Raw genomic sequence first — 22,924 nt, forward strand, 5'->3', positions numbered from 1 at the left:
TCCTTCAAAGGGCCATGGCCCTCACACTTCTGCACCCCACATGGGCTGCTCTCCTGAGGCACAGGAAAAGACCAGAGTTCATCCTTCCAGTTTTACCCAACAAATGTTTCCTGAGTACCTACTATATAAGCACAACACAATATTATACAAACCTATCTCAACCTACATCTCCATAGCAACCTGATGTGGGAGTCCCCTCTGTGTGCTGTGATTACCATTAATGAATAAACAAACTGCCTTGCCCTGTTGATAGGGAAGAACTTAGGTAGGCGGGGAAAACTGGACTGAATGCTGGGGAAAGAAGGGTGGAGTCAGGAGATGCCATGGAGCTGCTGAATCTTTGCTGGTAAGCCACGACCTCGTGGTGATACACAGATTAATAGAAATGGGTTAAACTAAGATATAAGAGTTAGCCATTAAGAAGTTAGAGCTAGTGGGCCAAGCAGTAATATAACTAATACAGTTTCTATGTGGTTCTGGGCGGCTGGAACAAACAAGAGCCCCCCCCCCCCAACAGCAACCAATCCCATGATCTTTTGTAACACTGGCCCCACTTCATTCATCCATTCAACAAGTATTTTATGATCACCTACTATGTGCTGGGCACTCTATAAAGTACTATGGACCATCCCTTCCTTCATTCCCACCTCAGTTTTGTGCAGTGGGGCTATTATCATTGTTCCCACTTTACACATCCATTTACTGAGCAACTTTTTATTAAGCATCTACTATGCACCAGGCACTCTTTACAAAGAGATATAAACTTTTGTGTTGCATTGGTAGGCAAGTATTCTTCTCTGAGCTACACTCTCAGTCCAGATTTTACTGTTTTATGGCCCTGTAGACTCTCTGAATACTGTCTTATTACCTTGTTCACCCACTTCCTGATACTTACCTGAGCACTTACCATGTACCAAGAAACATACATAAATATAAATAAACATCCTGTACAATAAAGGAACAAATAGAAGCATCACAATCCCTAACTTCAAATTCTACTACAGAACTACAGTTATGAAAACAGCTTTCTATTGGCATAAAAACAGACAGGAGGATCAATGGAATTGAATCAAAGACCTAGATATCAACCCACACACCTATGAACACCTGACTTTTGCCCAAGAAGCTAAAATTATAAAATGAAAAAAAGCATCTTCAACAAACATTGCTAGCATAACCAAATGTCGACATGTAGAAGAATAAAAATAGACCCATATCTATCACCATGCACAAAACTAAAGTCCAAATGGATCAAAGACCTCAACATACATAAAACCTGACAATGAACCTCATAGAAGAGAAAGTGGGAAGTACACTTGAACATATTAGCACAAGAGACCACTTCAAAAATATAACCAATAGTATAATCATTGAGAGCAATAATTAATAAATGGGACCTTCTGAAACAGAGAAGCTTCTGTAAAGCAAAGGACACAGTCAACAAGACAAAGTGGCAGCCTACAGAACGGGAAAAGACCTTCACCAACCCTACATAGGACAGAAGACTGATCTCCAAAATAAACAAAGAACTCAAGAAACTGGACACGAAAATACAAAATAATTCAATTAAAAAATGGGGTATAGATCTAAATAGAAAACTCCCAACAGATGAATCTCAAATGGATGAAAGACACTTAAGGAAATGTTCAACATCCTTAGCCATCAGAGAAATGCAATTCAAAACAACTCTAAGATTCCATTTCACATCTGTCAGAATGACCAAGATCAAAAACACTCATGATAGCTTATGCTAGAAAAGATGTAGAATAAGGGGAACACTCATCCATTACTGGTGGGAGTGCAAATTTGTATACCCACTTTGGAAATCAGTATGGTAGTTTCTAAGAAAATTAGTAATCAATCTACCTCAAGACCCAGCAATACCACTTTGGGGCATATACCCAAAGGAAGCTCAATTATATCACAAGGACATGTGCTCAAACATGTTCATAGCATCATTGTTTGTCATAGCCAGAACCTGGAAACAACCCAGATGCCCCTCAACTGAAGAATGGATATAGAAAATATGATACATTTACACAATGGAGTACTACTCAGTCATAAAAAATAATGACATCTTGCAATTCGCAAGCAAATGGACAGAACTAGAAAAAACACACTGAGTGAAGTAACCCAGACCCAGAAAGACAAACATAGTATGTACTCACTCATAAGTGGATATCAGACTTAAAGCAAAGAATAACCATTCTACAGGCCACAACCACAGAGAACCAAGACAACAAAGAGGACCCTAAGAGAGACATACATGAATCAACTTAGGAAGGAGAAAAAGACAAGATCTCTGGAGTAAATTCGGAGCGTGGAGGGCAGGAGGGAAGGTAGAAGGGAGGAGGGGAAGAAGGAATGAGAGTGGAAAACAATTAAATAATAATAATAATAACTATATATAGAGAGGGGGGGGAGAGAGAGAGAGAGACAACCCATGTACACCTGGAGGTGTCTCTACAAGCTATCCACACACTCATCCAAGACTACAATCCAGAGTAGGGTTAAGTGTCACCCCCCATTTTGCAGTTAAATGAGAACGGGGCAAAATAGCTTGTCTGAGCTCCTATATCTAAAAATGGAAGGACATGTGAGTCAAATAGTTAGGCTCCAGAGACAGACAAACAATCATCAAATGATTACACAAACACCAAAAAGGTAAAACTTAACTGCAACCAGTGCCTAAATGTAGGTGATATGACCACTGGGCTAACATAACACACAAGGGCAGGGACATGAGACTCAGAGAAGGCACCTCTGCGGAAGGCCAGCATTTGAAGAGGGAATAAAAGGCAATTATGTCAAGAAGAAAAGCAAGGCATTCTTGACAGAAAGCAATATGTGCAGAGACCCAAGAGTGTGGAGAAGCACAGCATTTTCAGAGACCCAGAAGGGACTTAAGAAGCCTACAGCAGAAGGCTAAGCACAGCTCAGTGGCAAAACACTTGTCTAAACTGTGGAGAGCCCTGGGTTCAGCATCTGGTAAGAGAAGTGGAAGCAGTCTATGATGGAGATCACGTTAGGAGTGCTGAACTCTTATGTGCAACTCACACAGGAGCCATAAAGATTTTAAGCCAGTTTTCAAAGAATCTCTTCTTCAGAGGCAGAAAGGCAGCTCAGCATCAGGTCGGAGACAGCAGCACAGAGCTCAAGGAGCCCAGAATCTAACATGTACATATCGAGATCTCAATCCAAAATGGCCTCTGTGAAGGGTCGGCAAGGGTTCTCTTCAACCAAGAATGTTGCTCACAGTCTCAGTGTTTTATAGAGAGAAGGCTTTCAGAGAGCAGAGGAGACCACGAGTTTCCCATCCAGCCTGCCAATTCTGGTTCCACTCCCACAATTCCAGAAGAAGCCAATTTGGGGTAAAATCAGGGTACCACAAAATTTGTTTCAGTTTGAAACTTTCAAATTATTCTTGGCAAAATCACTGGGCAAGGAAACATACAACGTAAGGCCAGAACACAGTCATACTCCATAGCCACTAGTCCAAAGATGAGTGGAAATGCTCAAAGTTCTAAAGGGGCCAGAAGTGGCCCTGGCTGGCCAGAAGAGTGAGTTCGAAAAAACGGTGTTCCTTAGCCAGGCGGTGATGAGGCACACCTTTAATTCCAACACCCAGGAGGCAGAGGCGGGCCGATCTCTGAGTTTGAGGCCAACCTGACCTACAGAGTGAATTCCAGGACAACCAAGGCTACACAGAGAAACCCAGTCTCTGAAAACTAAAAAGAAAAACTGTGTTCCAAAACACATAAAACTATGTGCCATACACAGGTTCATATGCTAAAAAGATGCTTAGTGACCCAAACCACTGTGTTACACAGAACAATTGGAAAAAAACAAGAATTTCCTTTCCCTTGTCTAAGCAAACCCCACATCAGGGCAGTGAAGGAGAAGAGAAAAATTGCAGCTAATAAACGAAGGAATGAACCAATCTAATGACATGACAGATCATTTTGCAACCACAATGGCTTGCTGTAATGTTTGATGATGTTAAAAGAACTTCCATGAGTGATATTGGGCCAGATAATGGCCATACGGCTTTTTTCTCTCAAATATTATTACTGGGTAAAGATGGGTACTGTGGTGGCTCAAAAGAAAATGGCCCCTGAAGGCCATTTTTAGTAGTGCTGTAGTTGTTGAGATAGGTGTGGCCTTGTTGGAGGAAGAGTATCAGTGGGAGGCAGACTTTGAGGTCCCCTTTGCTCAAGATACCACCCAATGTCTCAGACCACTTCTTGTTGTCTGCGAGTCAAGATGTAGGACTCTCAGCTACTTCTCCAACACCATGATTGCCGGCATGCTGCCATGTCCCTCCATGAGGATAAATGTAAATCTAAACCACCCCAATTAAATGTTCCCCTTTATAAGACTTGCCATAGTCATGGTGTTTCTTCACAGTGAAACCCTAACTAAGACAGGTAACTCACTCTTTTTGCAACTTTCTGTGAGTAAAACTATCTCAAAATGAAGAGTTACAAGACAGGCATGGCTTTCTACATTGCAATCCCAGGAAACTAAGGCAAGAAAACTGCTGTGAGCCCAACTGCTGTGAGCCCAAGGCCAGTCTACACATCAAGTCTTTTTGTTTTAAATTAACATATATACACACACACACACACACACACACACACACACACACACCAGGAGTGGGGAGTGCATGCCCAGCATGCAGGAAGCCCTGCAAGGTAGTCTATACCTGTAATCCCAGGACTGTGAAAACAAGAGGCAGGGGGTCAGAAATTCAAGTCTGTCCTCAGCAGCTGCAAAGTGAGTTCCAGGGCAGCACAGACAGGAGATCCTGTCTCAACAAAAAGAAAGAAAATCCATCCCCCTAAGCAATACATATGGAAGTGTTTGACCAGATGTCTTGGGGATAAAATCCACTGTACACAACCAAGTTTACATAAATGTAAAGCTGCCACCTTCCAGACAAAGAGAGACCTTGAGATATGTCGGGTTCCCTGATTCACTGCTCACCAGAGTCACCCAAGAAGCATCTGCCCAGAGCAGGTGTTCAGTCCTCACCTACCCCAACCTAATCAAGAGTGGTAGGTGGGGCCCCTAACAAGCTGAGGCAGATGCTGTGAGTCTGGGCTCAGATCACAGTCCCATAGGGTCCTAGGTGAGTAACTTCAGTGGCACATCTCTATCTCAGTGTTCGCGCCTAGAAAGTCGGAGTCCTGTTGTTCAGCCAACCACAAAGGAACCTCCAATGCCGGAAGAACCCATGAGGCCCACAGGGCTGTATGTAAGATGATTTCCCTAGGCAAGGCAGGAACACCACTCCTGGAGGAAGCACAGATACCTTCTTTGTTGGCTTCAAGGAAAATAATTCACTGTGTCCAGAAAAGTGGATAGCTGTCGGCGAGGGTAAAGCTAGGCTCACACATGGGGGGGGGGAGGGGGGGAATCAGTCACTTGCTCTTCCTGCAAGCCCACAGTCCATCCAGGACAAAAGACTAAGGTGTTTTCTGGGGAGTGGAAAGCCCAGCCAACAGTAGGAAATGACTCCTTTATCTCGTGGGTAAATATTTAAAGAGGAGGGACTTGCTTCTATGCCAAGATGAACATTAGCGATGGAGTAGGGCTGGAAGGCAGATGGCAAGTTCCCTGACCCCATGAAGCTTCCTCACCCACCCCCCGGAAGATGGAGGGGAAGAGACACAGACAGTAAAAAAAACTAATAAGAAAGTAATAAGCTAGGCATGGCCTGTCATCCCAATACTAAGGAGGTAAAGGCTGGGGGATTAAGGGTTCAGAGTCATCCTTAGTACATAATTATTTGAAGTCCAGACCTCATAAAACAGAAAAAAGCAAGGGCTTTAGAGTTGGGTAAGAGCATTTGTTGTTCTTCCAGAGGAGCCAGGTTCAGTTCCCAGCACCTCATGGTGGCTCACAACATCTCTAATCTCAGTTCCAGGATCTGACCTCTTCTAACCCCCACAGGTACCAGGTATACACACAGTGTGCATACACTTATGCAAGCAAAATGCTCATACACACAAAATAAAATAAATAAATCTAAAAATGTTTTTAAAGAGAAAGAAGGGAGAGGAGGAAAAGGAGACAGAAGGTGGGGGCAAGGGGAAAGAATAAGAGGCAGCGACATGACACGAGCCGGAACAGACCCTTGCCCTCAAAGTCTGTTCAATCCCCAACCCATGAAAAGGTGAAAAGAGGACCAAGGCATTCCTGTGAACTCCGAACACTCCCCATGGCATGTGTGTCTCCCAGGGCACAATAATAAACATCTGCAAGAAGGAGACAGAGGCAGAGACCCACATTGGAGCACCAGACAGAAATCTCAAGGTCCAAATCAGGAGCAGACGGAGAGAGAGCACAAGCAAGGAACTCAGGACCGCGAGGGGTGCACCCACACACTGAGACAATGGGGATGATCTATTGGGAACTCACTAAGGCCAGCTGGCCTGGGTCTGAAAAAGCATGGGATAAAACCAGACTCGCTGAACATAGCGGACAATGAGGACTACTGAGAATTCAAGAACAATGGCAATGGGTTTTTGATCCTACTGCACGTACTGGCTTTGTGGGAGCCTAGGCAGTTTGGATGCTCACTTTAATAGACCGGGATGGAGGTGGGTGGTCCTTGGACTTCCCACAGTGCAGGGAACCCTGATTGCTCTTTGGGCTGACGAGGGAGGGGGACTTGATTGGGGGAGGGTGAGGGAAATGGGAGGCGATGGCGGGGAGGAGGCAGAAATCTTTAATAAATTAATTAATTAATATAAAAAAAATGACAACAAAGAACACTCCCCATGGCATGTATGTCTCCCAGGTCACAATAGTAAACATCTGCAAGAATGACAACAAAGAATTATATGTGAAGCAGTGGGGGTCTGGGTCCCAGTGCTTAGGAAAGATGGCTGAGTTGTGACTTCATTCATGAGCTGTGGGATATCAGGCAGCTTCCCAGGAGGTGACTAAAGAGATCAAACAAGATAGCTACTGAGAACAGGGCCCAGGACAGACTAAAAAATGAACTATGCTATCCCAAGCGCTGGGACAGATACTTTCTCCATCAGAAGTGGCGAACTATGGCCTGAGCCTGGTTGTTTGTACAGAAAACAGTCTGAGGCTGCCGTGGTACTAAAAGAAGAGAAGGAAAGAAATCACATAGTAGTTCATGGCAAGAACTTTGTATTAAAGATAAACAAACAGGCAGGAAGACAGAAAGACTGACAGATAAAAGAGAGCTAATCATACTGTTCCTCAAACCTCATGCCTTAAGACATGGTGATTAGGAAGGTGTACGTCCAGGTCTCCAAAGACTGTCTATCATTGAAGTTCCCACCTGATTCTATGCCTCTCTAGCCCTTGATGATTGTGGAAAGCCAGAATGGTGCAGCTATAGATGCAAATTGTTTTGAGCTACTTTAGAACCCTTAGTAGCCTTCTTTGCCTATCTCTGTCTGACTATCACATAACACCTTTTAGAGTGCACCAGCAAACCAGCAGCTTCCACCAACCCTAAAGCTTAAGAATATCAAAGCCAGGTGGTAATGGCGCACACCTTTAATCCCAGCACTCAGGAGGCAAAGGCAGGTGGATCTCTGAGTTTGAGACTGGCCTGGTGTACAGGGTGAGTTCCAGAAACTGTCTTGAAAAACAAACAAAAAAAGAATGTCATCAGATGGGGCCCACTGATGATTTGAAAAATACCTTGATTTACGACTCTCTTTTGTTCTGAAACCATGGTATTTGAAGCAATCATGTTTCTGGGTCATGGTCATTCATACTTGGCTACAAAATAAACTATCTCTTACTCCTGCTGAGATGAGAGCTGGGTTTTTGCATCAACAGTATCAGTCTTCCTTCAGCCTTGGCTTCAATAAAGAGAAGAGAGGGCTCTTGGGGCTGATAAAACCCTCAAGTCTGTGAAGATGAAGTCTCATTCCAGCTACTCAAACCAAGTCCCTAGACACTAAGAAGAGATCCACCAGCAAACATAATTTCAGGTGATTGGCAGGACATTTCTGTTTCTCTCTATAACCTCCCAGGAGTTTCATATACTCCCAGACCTCCTCCCTCCTCTGGATCCAATCAGGAATACTCAAGAGTATCTGAAGTTACAGCCCCTGGGCTCCCTGCAAGGGCACAGAGGAAAGTGTATCAAACTCAGGAGCTGGTTTCTGGAAGCCTCCATCTAACTTTGATAACAAAGAAATCTGAAGTTATGTTCTAATTCAGTTTTCTTCCTGGGGTGTTCAGACTAAGGACTGAGGAGGGTGTGTGTGTGTGTGTGTGTGTGTGTGTGTGTGTAGCAGCCAGGAAGCATCAATTCCTTAGAAATAAAAGTCCTAGCCATGCTCTGCCGTATGCTATCAAGAAGGGGGTGGGGACAGCAATCTATAACAAGCTCTCTGCTGTGAGAACTCTGCAGAAGGTCCCCTGAACTTCTGCACTCTGGTCCTCTGCATTTTATCTGTGTTTTTAACCAGGAGGATGAACATGCAGTCCATTTAGTTTGTTGTTAAAACAATTCCAGGATCCAATAATGAGGTATTTCCAGGCGTCATAGCAACACTAACAGTTTGCTGCCTGCCAGGCAACAGCTGCTCAGAGTCCCTCTCTGCTAGGGCAGAACACATACCTAGACCTGTTTCCCAAGCCCTCTCCCCATGAACTTTCTATTTTCTGGTCCTGGTACCAAACCCCTTAGTAAATATAGATGCTACATCTTCAATCTGGCTGTTTGGCCATCTGTGACATCTTTCTGAATATTACCACCAACCTCCCTATGCCTCATGCACTCTCTTTCCAGCCCAAGGGGGATCCCCAAAAAACCACATCCAAATTAAAGGTGACACTATCAATTCAAAAGCTTTCATAGACTGCCACTCACAATGAAGTTAAACTTCCACAATATTGAGCTGTGGCTGTGGCTAGTTGGCAAAAGCCTGGCATATACCAAGCACCTCATAAACCGGGCATGGTGATGCATGCCTACTATCCCTAGCACATAGGAAGTGGAGACACAGGAGGGTCAGAAATACAAAAAGAGTTTGAGACCAGCCTAGACCCTGTCTCAAAGTAAAGAAAATCCATGATATAATATAATTTTCTCCTTGATTGCCCATACACCATGATCAATTCCCAGTATCCTCCTCTCCCCGAGGCTTGTCACTTAACTCCTGGGACCAGACCTTCTAACTGAACAAAGCACGAGTCTGTATTATCACTGAAACATAAATAAGTTCTATCATACATATGAACCTTTGTGCATGTTACTTCTCTTAGGAACCCCTGCTGTACATATACACACAAGTGAACATATGCACAAACCTTCCTCACCTACAAGTGGCCTATCCTCAGTCCTTTGACAGGGGGATCATTCCTCAGGCTTTGCAGACCCTGGCTCTCCTCTTCCTGGCATCCTGACTGTCCATTCTCTCTCACACACACAGGCACACACTCTTCCATCTCCTATCAGGGGTCAAAGGTGGTTCAACTTTAGCTCAGTTCAGCATGGTGGTGTGGAGGGCAGGAATACTGCTCAAATCCTAAAGACCCTAAAATAGAAAGAAGGCAAGCAAGAAAGACGGAGTTTGAAATACACTAAGGAACAGTCCAGGATCTGGTCTCTGGGGTAGAGTAGAAGGCTAGTCATTAAAGAAGGAAATTTTGTAAGGTCCCGGTGACATATTTATTGTATCTTGTCAAGGGATGAAGTTACTCATTTACTGAAACACATTAAACCCAGTGTGGTGGCACAGACCTATAATCCCAGTGCTCAGGAAGCAAATACAGGAGGATCTCAAGTTCAAGGGCAGCCTGAGAGATATACTGAGACCCCCTCATCTCAGAAACAAAACAAAACTTACCAAGTGAGGCACAATGAAGCACATCTGTAATTTCAGCATGAGGTAAACTGAGGCAGGAGGATGATGAGTTCAAAGCTATCCAGACTATATCACTAGATAGCTACACAGCAAAATGAATAAGTAGGTAAAGGTGTTGCCAAGTCTGACAACCTGAATTGGATTCCCAGAAACCCACATGATGGGAGGAAAGAGCCAACTCCTAGAAAATGTCCTCTGTTTTCTGTGAACATTCTGTGACACAGGTGTCCATACAAACTAAAAATAAATCAAAATGTTTGTAAAAGAAGAGAGAGAGAGAGAGAGAGAGAGAGAGAGAGAGAGAGAGAGAGAGAGAGAGAGAGAGAGAGAGAGAACAAAGGGGCAGGGGGAGGGGAAGGAAGGGAAGGCAAGGCTCGGGTAGAGAAGTGCTTGCTTGCAAGCATGAGGACACATGGCAGGCTGCATCTTCCAAAGATAGCCAAGACTTCCTAGATACACTTCTTGTAGCTAAGACAAGAAGAGAGGATCAGATATTCATAACCGAGTCTAAAGGAGGTTAACTTCAGAACCAGTAACAGAAAAATCACCCCTTGACTGCCCTGAACCACCCAAGGAGTGTACAAATCTCCACCCAAACCCAGAACCAATCATCGACAACAGCCAAAGAACGGTCCGCCCTGCAGAGACCCCTCCTTCCCTGTTATAATAAAACACCCCTGCAGAGACCCCCCCTCCCTGTTATAATAAAAGGGGCCAGACCTAGAAATGGTTCTCCAGAGACACATACAGGCTTGCTTGAGCCAGCTCCCGCCCATGGAGTACACTTACATTCACCTTTTCACTTCTAATAAGATACACTTTTCACTACTACTATCCTGTGTCTTCCAGTTTTTGCTCAGGATACACACACGCGCACACGCACACACACACACACACACACACAAACTCTGAAAATTCAAGGGTGGGAAGGGTTCGGCACTTGCTGCTCTTGAGAGGACCCAAGCTCGGTGCACCCACATCAAGTAGCTCACAACTGCCTGTAACTTGAGGGCACCCACACACCTGTGGTGCATATACAGAGAAGTAGTCACACACATGTACACAAAAATAAAAATAAAAACCTGAACATGGCGTCATAGGAGACCATGTAACAAGAGATATAACCACTCCTCCATCCAGAGGTAGGATCTCTGTCACTTCCTCTTGCACCTGGACATGTCTGTATGACGGCCTCAACTAAACATTATGGGACCAGGGACTAGATGTTACGCAAACTGGATTCCATGTGGAATTCATAGAGACCAGCTCCATGCAGTGAGGAAGCCCAGGTCACATGCAGGTGTCATTCCAGTAAGGGCCAGCCTCCATCCTCAGACAGCACATTGAAGAAGTCAGAGTTAACCGAAGGTCCAGGCACCATCAGACTATGTCTGAGCCCAGTCATCCCAGGACCCTGATCCATTGTGAGCTGCTGTAATTTCATGAGACAAAATCCAGTATTATTTTATCTGCATCCCCTTAGGTATCAAAAAGAAAGCTCCCCACCACCCCCATATTACATTAAATCATTTCTTCATTATTCCTAGTACTAAATGCAATGTAACTGCTATTTAAGTATCTATACACACCATAAGTACACAAGACATGGTGTCAAGATTCTGACCTTGGCATAGGCCAGTCCTGGATATGCCACGTTGGCATACAGAGTAGAGCTGAAGGCAAACTAAACAGAGCAAGTACAGAAGCTCTCTGCTCTTCCTCAAGCTGTCTTTTAAAAGCAGGACCACACCTTCCCCTCTTCACTTGCACACAGGGAAAAGAACCAACAGTATTAATGATGGCCACACAACCTGCAACTAAAGCAATCCTCACCCTCATTACAAACTCACACATAGCCCCTCATATCTGTCACTTCTACAACTCCTCTGCCCTGCTGTTTCTCCACAAATATGTTAAAATAAATTTGTTAAGACGACATGTAAGTTTTCAGGCTCTCAGGGGTTTTCACTCTCTGTCTGCGAGTCCTAACCCCTGTGTATATATAACCAATATTTTCTCCTGTTAACCTTGTGTCAGTTTGGTCTGCCAGCTCCGGGCATCCACAACTTTAATCATAACTATTATGCATACTGCTATGTTTCTATCATGCACCAGAGGCTTTGCAAGTGTCCATTAAAGGCACAAGAGGACATAGGACCAGGGTCAAGTCAACTCCAAAAAGGGATTCCTCTTCCACATAAATTAAGTATAAATTAGGTGTAATAGCACAACTTCTCTGAGCCCCAATTTTTTTAGTCCATTGGTGCTGGGGATATGACTCAGTGTTGAAACACTTGCATTCCAAAATAGCAAAAGGCAAACAAACAAACAAAGAAGAAAATCTCCATTCAAGTCTGAGAACTTTGAACCAGTGCCACTTCAGCTTTAATGTGCATGCACATCTAAACAACCCGGGGATGCTGTCAAAGTATGGCAGGTTCAGCCCCAGGAGAGGTACAGGATTCTGTGTATGGAGCACAGCCCCTGTTGAAATCACTGCTAGCCAGTCACAGTACCTGTGGTATGAATGAAATCAAAAGCTGAAGATACTGAATTGCACCCTTAAAACAGCTATGGTCAATCTCAGGTTGCAGACAACATTTTTAAAGGAACCAAGTGATGGCATCACGCCAGGAGTTCAGCAGCTCTCAGAGCACACTGGTACTTCAACTTCCTTCCTGGTTTTAGGAGAAGTGGACAGAGTGGAAGCCTCATTCAGTGTCCTTGGAACTGACAGAGGCAGCAGAGGGCCTGCTGGGTACCATAACAGAGACCCAAGATCTAAGCCAATGGGGATCCACAGCCCCAACTGCTACCAACTACTGCCCTGTGAGACCATGGCCCTCATCTGTCAAGACTTCCTATTTTTCTAGAAAAATAGTTGAGTTCAGAATCGGGCCCAGTCAGTCTTAGCTGGCACAGACTATTTCTCTCCCACCTGTACATACATGTCTGAGTCACACTTACCAGGTCATGGACAGTTTCAGAGAACAGGGGTGAGCTGTCTGAGAAGCAGGATAGCACAAGCTGGACAAGCACAAGGGTGAAGTACACATAGAACGTGGTGTCTCGAAACATGTCCACCTGGGCATCCTGGGCAGGAGAGAAGGCAAGGGACACGATCACCATATCTTCCCTAGAAACAGGGTACAGATGCCTCACCAAATCCTTACAGTCACAGGAAACAGTGCTCAGTGATGGGAGTCCATGATGTCCTGAGCTGCCACAGGGCCTTACAGGGAATCCACCAGAGAAGACTTTCTCCAGATGCACCCCCAAGACCTCAGACCTCCCAGCCTTCAGAACCACAAGCTCAATGAATGTACTGACTATACGATTTGATTACAGCAACAGTAAAAAGGATTAAGATAAGGCCAAAGAGCAGGCTGCAGACATCCACCTCCCCTGCCACAGGCATCCCCACATTTCCCTTCCCTTGAGAAAAGACAAAAGAAAGGTGGCTCAGTCAGACTGAGCCCTGATGGCACCCCACAATGGGGAATGAGGAGGTCTGGGCCTGTTCCTTTGGGCTATGAGATCTTATCCATTCACTTAACCTTTCTGAGCCCTGGCTTCTCTACTGCTGAGCACACCAGTGGCCCTCAACCAAGGGTAGTTTTGCCTCCTAAGCAACAAATTGCAGTTTCTGGGGACATTTTGTTTTTCATTAACTTATAGCACCCAGGGTATGGAGGCCAGGCCCCTAGACACACACAAAGCACAGGCCAGTGCCCCACAACGAAGTCTTTGTCCACCTGTCAGTTAGTGCTGAGGTAGAGACATCTCATTAGAGGAGAAACATGTCATCCCGGAAAAAAGCACTTAGGAAAACAAAGTCAGCTGATGGCAGCTGACGTCACTGACACAGAGGCTGTGCTCTATGACAGCGCTCCACACCTGTTCCGTCCTCTCCTATGCTCATGCCGCTCTAGTTCCCAGACAACTAGAAACAACAGATAGCCAAGAAGTACACACTCTTCAAAAGTTTTGAGAAGTGGCACACAGCAGCCAGACCCAACAACTTCTTGCCAGAGTTGCAGCTGGTAGCGCCAAGGTAACATGGGAACATGTCTGGGGCCCTTGAGGAATAGCCAATGGGCAAATATAGCTCCCAGCTCAGCTCAGTTCTAGCCCAGTCAGCCTACAGAAGCACTGCAGAGGCCTAGAGTAACACAGCATCTGCCTGCACAGAGGAAAGAAGGCTCTAGAAAAAGGTCTGTACCTGAATGATGAGAATTTTATTCCTGGAAAAGAAGCAGGGCCCATGTGGTGCCCATCCTGTGGTTCCCATAGCAACATATGACCATATGAGATGAAATAAGCATCTCTCCCACGGGCTATCATTTACCTCTTTTAAGGCAGAGATGATCCTAGATCTGAAGATGGCAGTAGCACACAGTAAGGCTACAAGCCAGAAGATAAGCATAATCCCCGAGGACTGGACTCCCTTCCTTCGCTCAAGTTGGATTAAAAAGGTGGCGAGCAGCTGCAAGAGAGAGGTTTTTCATTAACTTATAGCACCCAGGGTATGGAGGCCAGGCCCCTAGACACACACAAAGCACAGGCCAGTGCCCCACAACGAAGTCTTTGTCCACCTGTCAGTTAGTGCTGAGGTAGAGACATCTCATTAGAGGAGAAACATGTCATCCCGGAAATAAGCACTTAGGAAAACAAAGCTTAGAAAAAACAAAGTTTAGAAAACAGTAGTTTAGAAAAAGCAAGACCTCAGGGCCCCACAGTGGCACGTGGGGAACCATCCATGATCAGGGGCCCGTTAAGAAGCTTCTCTTTTGTTGATAGAACCCATACCCTTGCTCAAGCTAGACAAATACTCAGCCACATCACAATCCAAATCCTCTCATTTCTCACTGCCAGCTCCACCAGCCAACAACTCACCATGGTGATGCCCAGCACTGTAGGACTGACAAGTAACACTGGGGCTAGGAACACTCCCTGACTTCTTTCCCAGAAAGAATAGAAGAGGTCTGCCCAGCAGACGATCCACAGCAAGAACCCTAAAGCCTGGAAGAAAAGGGAACATCATGGAAGGTTACAACAATCCTGGGATCTCTCTTACTATCCGCAAAAAAAGTTCACCCCTAGGACCCCAGGCAGCCTCCAAGGTCTGCTGTTAAAGCATCCAGTTTCTTACTCTGTCAGGGTCTTACTATGTAGCCCAGGCTGGTCTTGGAACTCCTGGTCTTCCAGCCTCCATTTCTGGAGTGCTCCACCATGCCCAGCTGTCTTAGTGATTCTCACACCCCAAGGACCTTACAAGGGAATCTGACAGCTGACAGCTGCTAGAAAGCCCCTCGGGGGCTAGAGACGGTCCCATCCCTGCCTGTCACTGATGACACTTTAATAAAAGAGCAGTCCACTTTGAGGAAAGAAATACTGAGGAGTGATGGATAAGACAGGTGTGGTGATCTAAAATCCTAGCACGGGAAGAGCAGGGGCAAAGGCAGGGAGATCTCAAGTTCCAGGCCAGCCTGAGTTACAGAGTAGGACCCTGCCTCAAAAAGAAGAGGGAGGGAAGGAGGGAAGGAGGGAGGGAGGGAGGGAGGGAGGGAGGGAGGGAGGGAGGGAGGGAGGGAGGGAGGGAGGGAGGGAGGGAGGGAAAAGGAAAGGGAAAGGGAAAGAGGAAGAGAGAGAGAAAGAGAGAGAGAGAGAGAGCTCAAATGAACTAAGAAGCTCAAGGACATGGTACATGTCACCTCTTCACAAATGGCCAAGAAAAACTTCATAGGAATGTGTGCACAGGGAGAAAACGAAGACTGTGGAGGAAAGAATGACGGCACTCGAAAGCCTGCACAATGTGAAGCGCAGCAGAGAGGTTGTTGCAGGCTTTGCATTGTCCTGGAAATTTCCTAGAGTCTGAAATTATTTCAAAATGAAAACTTTTTCTGTTTTTTCCTGCATGTGAGCATCATGTGTGTGCATGTGTATGGGAACAGACATGTGTGCAGGTACAGGTGCATACTAAGGCCAGAGGTTCCTACCAGTAGTCTTTTGATTGCCTTTCACTTTATTCCTAAGGCAGGGTCTCTTGTTTGAACCTGAAGATCCCTTTTCAACTAGTCTGACTACCAGCTTGACCAAGGGATTCCTGTCTGCACCTCAACTTTCACATGGGTTCTGGGGATCCAGTGAGCCATCCCTTCAGACCTGAAATCACACTCAAAATAAAAATAAACAAATACAAGGAAATTGTTTTAATTAATGAAGACCCTCTTTGATACTCTTCTGAGAAAGCTTCTATTAGTGCCAGTGCATACACAGGGAACCAGAGACCATGAAGGTTAAATATTCACTCAAAAGTCCCGTTTTGAACCTATATTTAGCTTCAAATTTCCAGTCTTGATCTATCACATTCTTCTGCCTTCTTCACAAAAAGCTGGGCTACACACATCTACCCATGTGCCCCACCCCACAGCAACACCAGGTGACTTACAGTTTTTGCTTTGTTGAGGTACGTCATCTGGATGTAGCCCCGGTCATGTCGGGAGAGATAGAAGAAATAGAGGGGGAAACAGGACCAGAGGTAGAAACAAGGCACCCATGTGAGGACGGTGTTCTGAAAGCACTTGGTAAAGTCTGGGCTGCTGGTGTGCCATGTGACATTCCAATCCTGGGGACACAAGCACATGCAAACATCAATTGTCACACCACAAGAAAACAGGGCTCACAGAGTTCAAATCTAGTTGCTGTAGGTGCAAAGAAATAGACCATGATTCCCACACCCAGGGACCTCTCAGACAAGTATGCAGACTTCAGAACATCCATGGCCAGAAAACCAGGCAGCAAATTAACAAGAGCAAAGGGCCCCTAAGCCTAGAGCCACAACAAACTCTCCTCACAAGATGGAGGGGAGGATGTCACTTAAAGGGACCTTGAAGAACAGAAGACGATCACGTGAATCCTGAAGAATTTGGGGGGGGGGGTCATACATGTTATTTGCATATTTTCCTCAAGAATAAAGACTCCAGACCTTTATCTTCATCATCACACAATGCCCAGGTGTTCATAGAAAATGCTGGGGCTGTCAGGAGAGGAGATGGCTCAGCAGGGAAAGTACTTGTGAGAAAGCTTAAGAACTTGAGTTCAATCCCCAAGACCCACAGAGGCAGAGGCAGAGGCAGGTGGATCTCTGTGAGCTTGAGGAAGGCCTGCTCTATCTAGTGACTTCCAGGCCAGCTGGGGATATATAAAAAGAATAACAAGTTTTAAAGCTCAGTGTGGCAGTGTATACCTGCAATTCCAATGCTGAGAGGATGGAGACAGGCAGATCCCTGGGGCTCCCCAGCAAGCCAGTCTAGTGGACTTGGCCAGCTACAGGCCAGTGAGAGCTCCGTATTAAAAAAAAAAAAAATCAAAGTTGACAGCACATGAGAAACGACAGCTGACATAAGTATATACAACACAATCTTTAACATTTTATTACATGTGTGTGCACAAGCACACACGCACACCACAGCATCCAAGTAAAGGTCAGAGAGCAACTTGCAGAAGTTGGTTCTCTTTCTACTATGTAGGTCCCAGGATATAATTATATATATTATATTTAAATTTGTCTTCTGTTTGTGGGATACTGTATCACACTGTGAACACTGAATTTGTATTGTGTTAGTTAATTAAATAAAATCAACCTTGGGTCAGGAGGCCAAATTAGCAATTAGTTGACAGAAAGTTATCAGAGAGAATCCTAGAGTGTCTGTCAGACAACAGACAGATGCACAGGAAGTAGTAGGGAGGAACACAGCGTAGCGTGGCTTCTTCTTCTTCTTCTTCTTCTTCTTCTTCTTCTTCTTCTTCTTCTTCTTCTTCTTCTTCTTCTTCTTCTTTTTTGCAGAGCAAAAGGACAATCTCTTTTGGGGATACTAACAAAGAGAGACAGTCAGCTAGTGGCTACTCAACCTTTCTGAGCTAGTAGGTTTTCATCCCAGTCTTTGACTCCCAAGTCTTATTGATAAACAGAAGAACAGAGATTTGATTAAAAGCTATATTTGGCAGCAGCAATATAGCTGGTGCCTGTGGGAACAGGATTCCTGCCAGACCAAGGCTTGAGTGGCCAGGTAGCTGACAGAGAAGCAGGCCAGTACCTGTAGAGCCGCATTTGCTGGCTAACTCAGCAGCAGATTAAAGCACGGCCTCTGCGCCGACGGAAAAACAACAGTCTCCTTTAAAACTATGAGTTCAGTCCTTTACCACTTCTTTGTTTAGATGGAAAAATGGAGGCTTGCAATAGCATGCAAAACCAGCTACTGGTCCTCTAGAATCCTCCCACTACAGCAGGTTATTGCTCTATCCACACATCCTTCTGCACCTACCCACCCACACCCCATCGCCTGTCTGTATGACCACCTCTTTACCTGTGTAACCATGCATCACCCATCACCCCTCCATCCATGCACACAGAAATTCACCCATGACTCCTTTCTTTTGGTACTTCTTTGCCCTTCACAAGTAATTAATTACATGATGTTAAAATTTTTTCTATACAAAATAATATATGGTGAAAAATTAGCCTTCCTTCCCTAACTCACAGTCTGTCAAGTCACCTCACAGGCAAGCTTTCTTGCTCAGCAACAGATTAGGTTTTCTTCTACATATCACCCAAATATACGATTTAGTTTTTCTTAAAAGTCCATGAAGTCAACTCCATTCATGCACCTTACTTTTAAAAAACTTGTTCTTACATTATTCATGTATTTGTGCATATGAGTTTGCTCCCCCAGCCCCCACTCATACACACTGACCATCACAGTCACACAGCAGCATGTGTGCTCACACACAGAAACTAAATGTGTAAAACAAAATACAGAAAGAGGATGCAGCTCTGTGGGAGGTGCTTGCCTAGAACTGCCCTGAATTCAATTCCTGGTATGGGAAGGAGGGTGGAGCAGGACAGACAAGACCCTCAACACAAGCACCACAGGCTTACATAGGGCAGCCATCACCAAAGCCCAGGTATTTACAAGCTTCCGAGCCTGGCCAATTCTACAGAGGCAGATCTTCCACCTAAGTTTAACTTCTCTTCCTTGTGACAAGTGACATTGAGCACTTGAAAAAACAAGGTAGTCTGCTGCTTGAAGGCTTAAAGGAATATTGAGACCTAATGTTAATAAACGACGCAGGGATGGGGCTGTAGCTCAGAGCTAGTGTATTTATTCACCTGGCACTCTCGCACCACACACAGGCACGCACGCACACGCGCACACAACCAGTATCAACTGGTTAAGTCTGGTGCCCCCTCTTCTCTGCATAATAAATTTCACTGACTCCCTAACCAATGGTCAAACTAGGGAAATGGCTCAGTTGGTAACCCTTCTTGTAGAACCCAACATAATTCATTTTCATAAGAGGTGCACTGAGAACTCATCCAAGAGCCACGGATCAGCAGAGGCACTCAGTGGCTGGCACCTGCTTGTCTCAAAGCTCTAAGCTCAGGGTTACAGGCAGTCTGCTACTTGACTGATCCCAGAATCAGAAGAGGGAGTTTTTTCAAGTTCCCATGATATTTATCAGATAAGGTCTTGGATCCTGTACTGGCTGCTCTATATGTCAACTCGACACACAAAGTAGATTTATCAGAAAAGAGGAAAGTTGCCTCTGAGAAAATGCCTCCTTAAGATCCAACTGTAAGGCATTTTCTTAATTAGTGACTGATGGGGCGTGTGCAAGCCCTGATGATCAGCTTCCCTCCATGGCCTCGCAATCAGTTCCTGCCTCTAGGTCCCTGCCCTGTTTGAGTTCCTGTCCCGGCTTCCTTTGATGAACAGTGATAAGGAAGTAAGTGTAAGCCAAATCAACCCTTTCGTCCTCAACCTGCTTTTTGGTCATGGTGTTTTATCACAGCAGTGGAAACCCTAACTAAAACAGGGTCTGAACCAACAGAATGGAGAATTATTATTATTATTATTACTATTACTATTATTATCTATGCTAGAAGATTCTAACTTTCTGGAATACCAATCTAAAGAAAAAGAGGACAAGAATTTCTCACCATTGGGCACCTAAATTTCTGATATTTACTTTATGTGTTGAGTATTTTGCTTGCATGTATGAATATGCCCTTGGAGGCCAGAATAGGGTTTAGATCCCTGAAACTGAAGTTTGGGGTAGTTGTGAGCCACCATGTGCTTTTAACCACTAGTCATCTCTCCAGTCCCACATTCCATTATACATTTCAAAAACCACTGCCTTGCCCTGAATTGGCTGCCAGACATTTTTGCCTTTCTCAAGTCCAGTGTCCTTTTCTGCTTTGCCTAGTAATCATAAAGTTGCTACTACAGAGTGAAGACCTTGTTTTTCACTCTTATAAACATGAAGACGGGAGTTCAAGCGATCCCAAACACCAACAGGAGGTGAGGTACACGCTGGAATATAGTATAGCCTATAATCCCAAGAAAGCCAAGATGGGAGGCTGGGACAAACAAATCCCTAGAGCTAGATGGCCTATCTTATTTGGCAAATCTTATTCGATCCATCTTACTTGGAAAATTGCCAGACCAATGAGTATTGGGATAATGTTTTTGTACGCTGTTTGAAGATGTGTCTGTTTATCACCTGCCTAAGGCACCCTTTGATTAGTTTAATAAAGAGTTGAATGGTCAACAGCTAGGCAGGAGAAGATAGGTGGGACTTACAGACAGAGATAGGAACTCTGGGAAAGAATCTGAGATAGGAGATTAGCCAGCCACACATGGAGGAAGTTGGATGTACAGTAATGAGGAGGGTAACAAGCCACAAGGCAGAATGTACATTAATATAATAAATGAGTTAATTGGGAACAAGCCTAAACTAAAAGCTTTCATACTGAAGAAGAACTTTCTATGTTGTTCATTATTCAGAAGCTGGTGATCCAAAGACAGACCTGCTACAGCTGGCATTCAAAGTGAGGCACGTATATCCAAGCAAAGGGCCAGAGAAAACTGACAGACACAGAGCCAGATGCAGCTTCCTAGCAACTGCAAGTCTCTCTGGTAGGCCCAGTGCTCATGGCTCTTTTAAGAGGCTCTGCTGCGCAGTCGAGAACTTGAGAGGGGCCTGTGAACACCCAGAACGGCAGGAGATTAGACAGAAACACCTGCCACAGGTGGGCCCAGCGGCTTCCCAGGACAGGCACAGGAAAAGGCAAGCAGCAGTTACAGCCCAGAACCAGTGGAGTAGCTTGCAGGACCAACACAAGGAGACCATAGCCAGCAGCCAGCACCATGCCATGGTGCTAAGCGGAGCTGAAACTCGGGAGAAGCACACAGATACACAGAGGTGGCCTGACCCTTTAAAGCTTGGCTCATGCAGTCAAAGAACGGCAGGCACAAAGAAAGTCAGATCTAGACCAAGAAAACCTCTGAACGGGTGTAGAGTGCTTGAAAATGTGCTTATGTGTTGAAGAAAGAAAAAATGAGTATAGACTGTCATAGAAAAAATAGTTTAAAAATAATAAAGAGAAGTCTTTAAAGAGAGAGTAAAATAGTATAAAAAGAATAACCCTTATAAGGACGGGAAATGCCGTAACACAAGGCATTTAATGCCTACACAGTGCTTTATTAACTTAAAGATATTTTAAATACTAATGAACAAAAAACAACTGCTGAGAGACACGGGATTGTGGAAAAAACTGCTGAATTAAACCAACATATATATTTTAAGAATGCCTTAACTTCAGAAGGGAAGTCAAGAAATGTGTTACATTAGAGAACAGATTTTGTCTTTGTCTCTACAGGACAAAAAAAATATGAATACCAATAATATTGATAGAGATTAGATTCGCACAGGAAAGACCTCCTGAATAAGGACAGGCAATAGTTCATCAGACAGGTTGGTCACTCAGTGCAAATTAACTTGTAAGACTAACAAATGCCTTTCATTTGACCAGGTATGAGAAAAAAAATAATAATTGTTGAATAACAATTTACCAAAGGCACTTTACTGGCATGAAAGGAAAATGGGTTTTTTAAAACCATGTATCTTAATGTTAGAATATTAGGCTGTAGATTGCCATATGGCCCACACCATCTTGGACATCAGCTTTTGAGTTTTCTTCTTAAATAAAAAGGATATTTTTGTTATTTGGTATTAAAGACCCAGTTAAGAGATTTAAAATGTTTTAAGTAAATTCAAATTTATTTTCTAAATATCTAAGAGTTAGAATGTTTTGAAGCTCAGACCAAATATTTCAGCAGGGCAGCGATAGCCCATGCCTTTAATCACAGTAGAAACAGATGGGAAGTTAGCTGGGGTTTTTTTGTTTTTTATTTTTGTTTTGGCTTTTGATTTTTCAAGAAAGGGTTTCTCTGTGGTGTTTTGGAGCCTGTCCTGTACTGGGATTAAAGGCGTGTGCCACCACAGCCTGGCAAGTTAGCTGTTCTCTAAATTCTAGAGTAACACTGAACAAGGCGGTGCTGACACAAGCGTTTAATCCCCCACTCAGGGACAAAACTCACATGTGGCACCTAACTGGTATGTTTGTACACTGTAGAAATCGCACACCATGTTACAGATTATTTTAAAAACCCTCTCCAGGGTTACTAGAAAGACAGGCTAAAATTCAAAACGAATGTACTTTGTGATCTAAAAATAAATACACTTTAACCTTGAAGTTAAATATAAAGGGAAGGAGAATGTAGATATATTTATCCACACATGCCAAGGTATATTTAATTTCAAAAAATTTTTAAAGTATTAAAAGACAATAATTTTTCTGTTGCCAAAGAACATTTTGTCTTAACAAAGATATAACCTGTAGTGGCATTTCCAATGTATTTTAATAAATAAAGCTTGCCTGGAGATCTGAGAGTAAACAGTCCCACTGGTCAGCCTTACAGACCAGGTTATGGTAACACATACCTTTATCCCAGTAACCACACCAGTTGCCATAGAAACTGGACAGTGCATGCCTTTAATCACAGTGGTGCCACCTTTGATCTCAGCCCTAGAGAGGAATATAAGAAGAGGCAAGCCAGGCGGTGGTGGCGCACACCTTTAATCCCAGCACTCGGGAGGCAGAGGCAGGCGGATCTCTGCGAACTCGAGGCCAACCTGGTCTACAAGAG

The 22,924-nt window shown here is 44.4% G+C and overlaps 1 protein-coding gene across 2 annotated transcripts in view; it reads right to left on the reverse strand.

Annotated features, from left to right (window-relative positions):
- Positions 1–22,924, reverse strand: part of Abcc1 (ATP binding cassette subfamily C member 1) — a 167,264-nt gene that overhangs the window by 85,245 nt on the left and 59,095 nt on the right. For both annotated transcript variants that reach the window (XM_057774073.1, XM_057774072.1), the window contains exons 2-5: positions 16,321–16,497; positions 14,766–14,891; positions 14,218–14,355; positions 12,837–12,962 (exon numbers count right to left, since the gene is read on the reverse strand). In XM_057774073.1, coding sequence (XP_057630056.1) covers positions 12,837–12,962; positions 14,218–14,355; positions 14,766–14,891; positions 16,321–16,497 — 567 coding nt within the window. The remainder of the gene's footprint in view (positions 1–12,836; positions 12,963–14,217; positions 14,356–14,765; positions 14,892–16,320; positions 16,498–22,924) is intronic.

The sequence above is a fragment of the Chionomys nivalis genome, chromosome 7 (genome assembly GCF_950005125.1).
Source record: "Chionomys nivalis chromosome 7, mChiNiv1.1, whole genome shotgun sequence".
Classification (NCBI taxonomy): Eukaryota; Metazoa; Chordata; class Mammalia; order Rodentia; family Cricetidae; genus Chionomys; species Chionomys nivalis.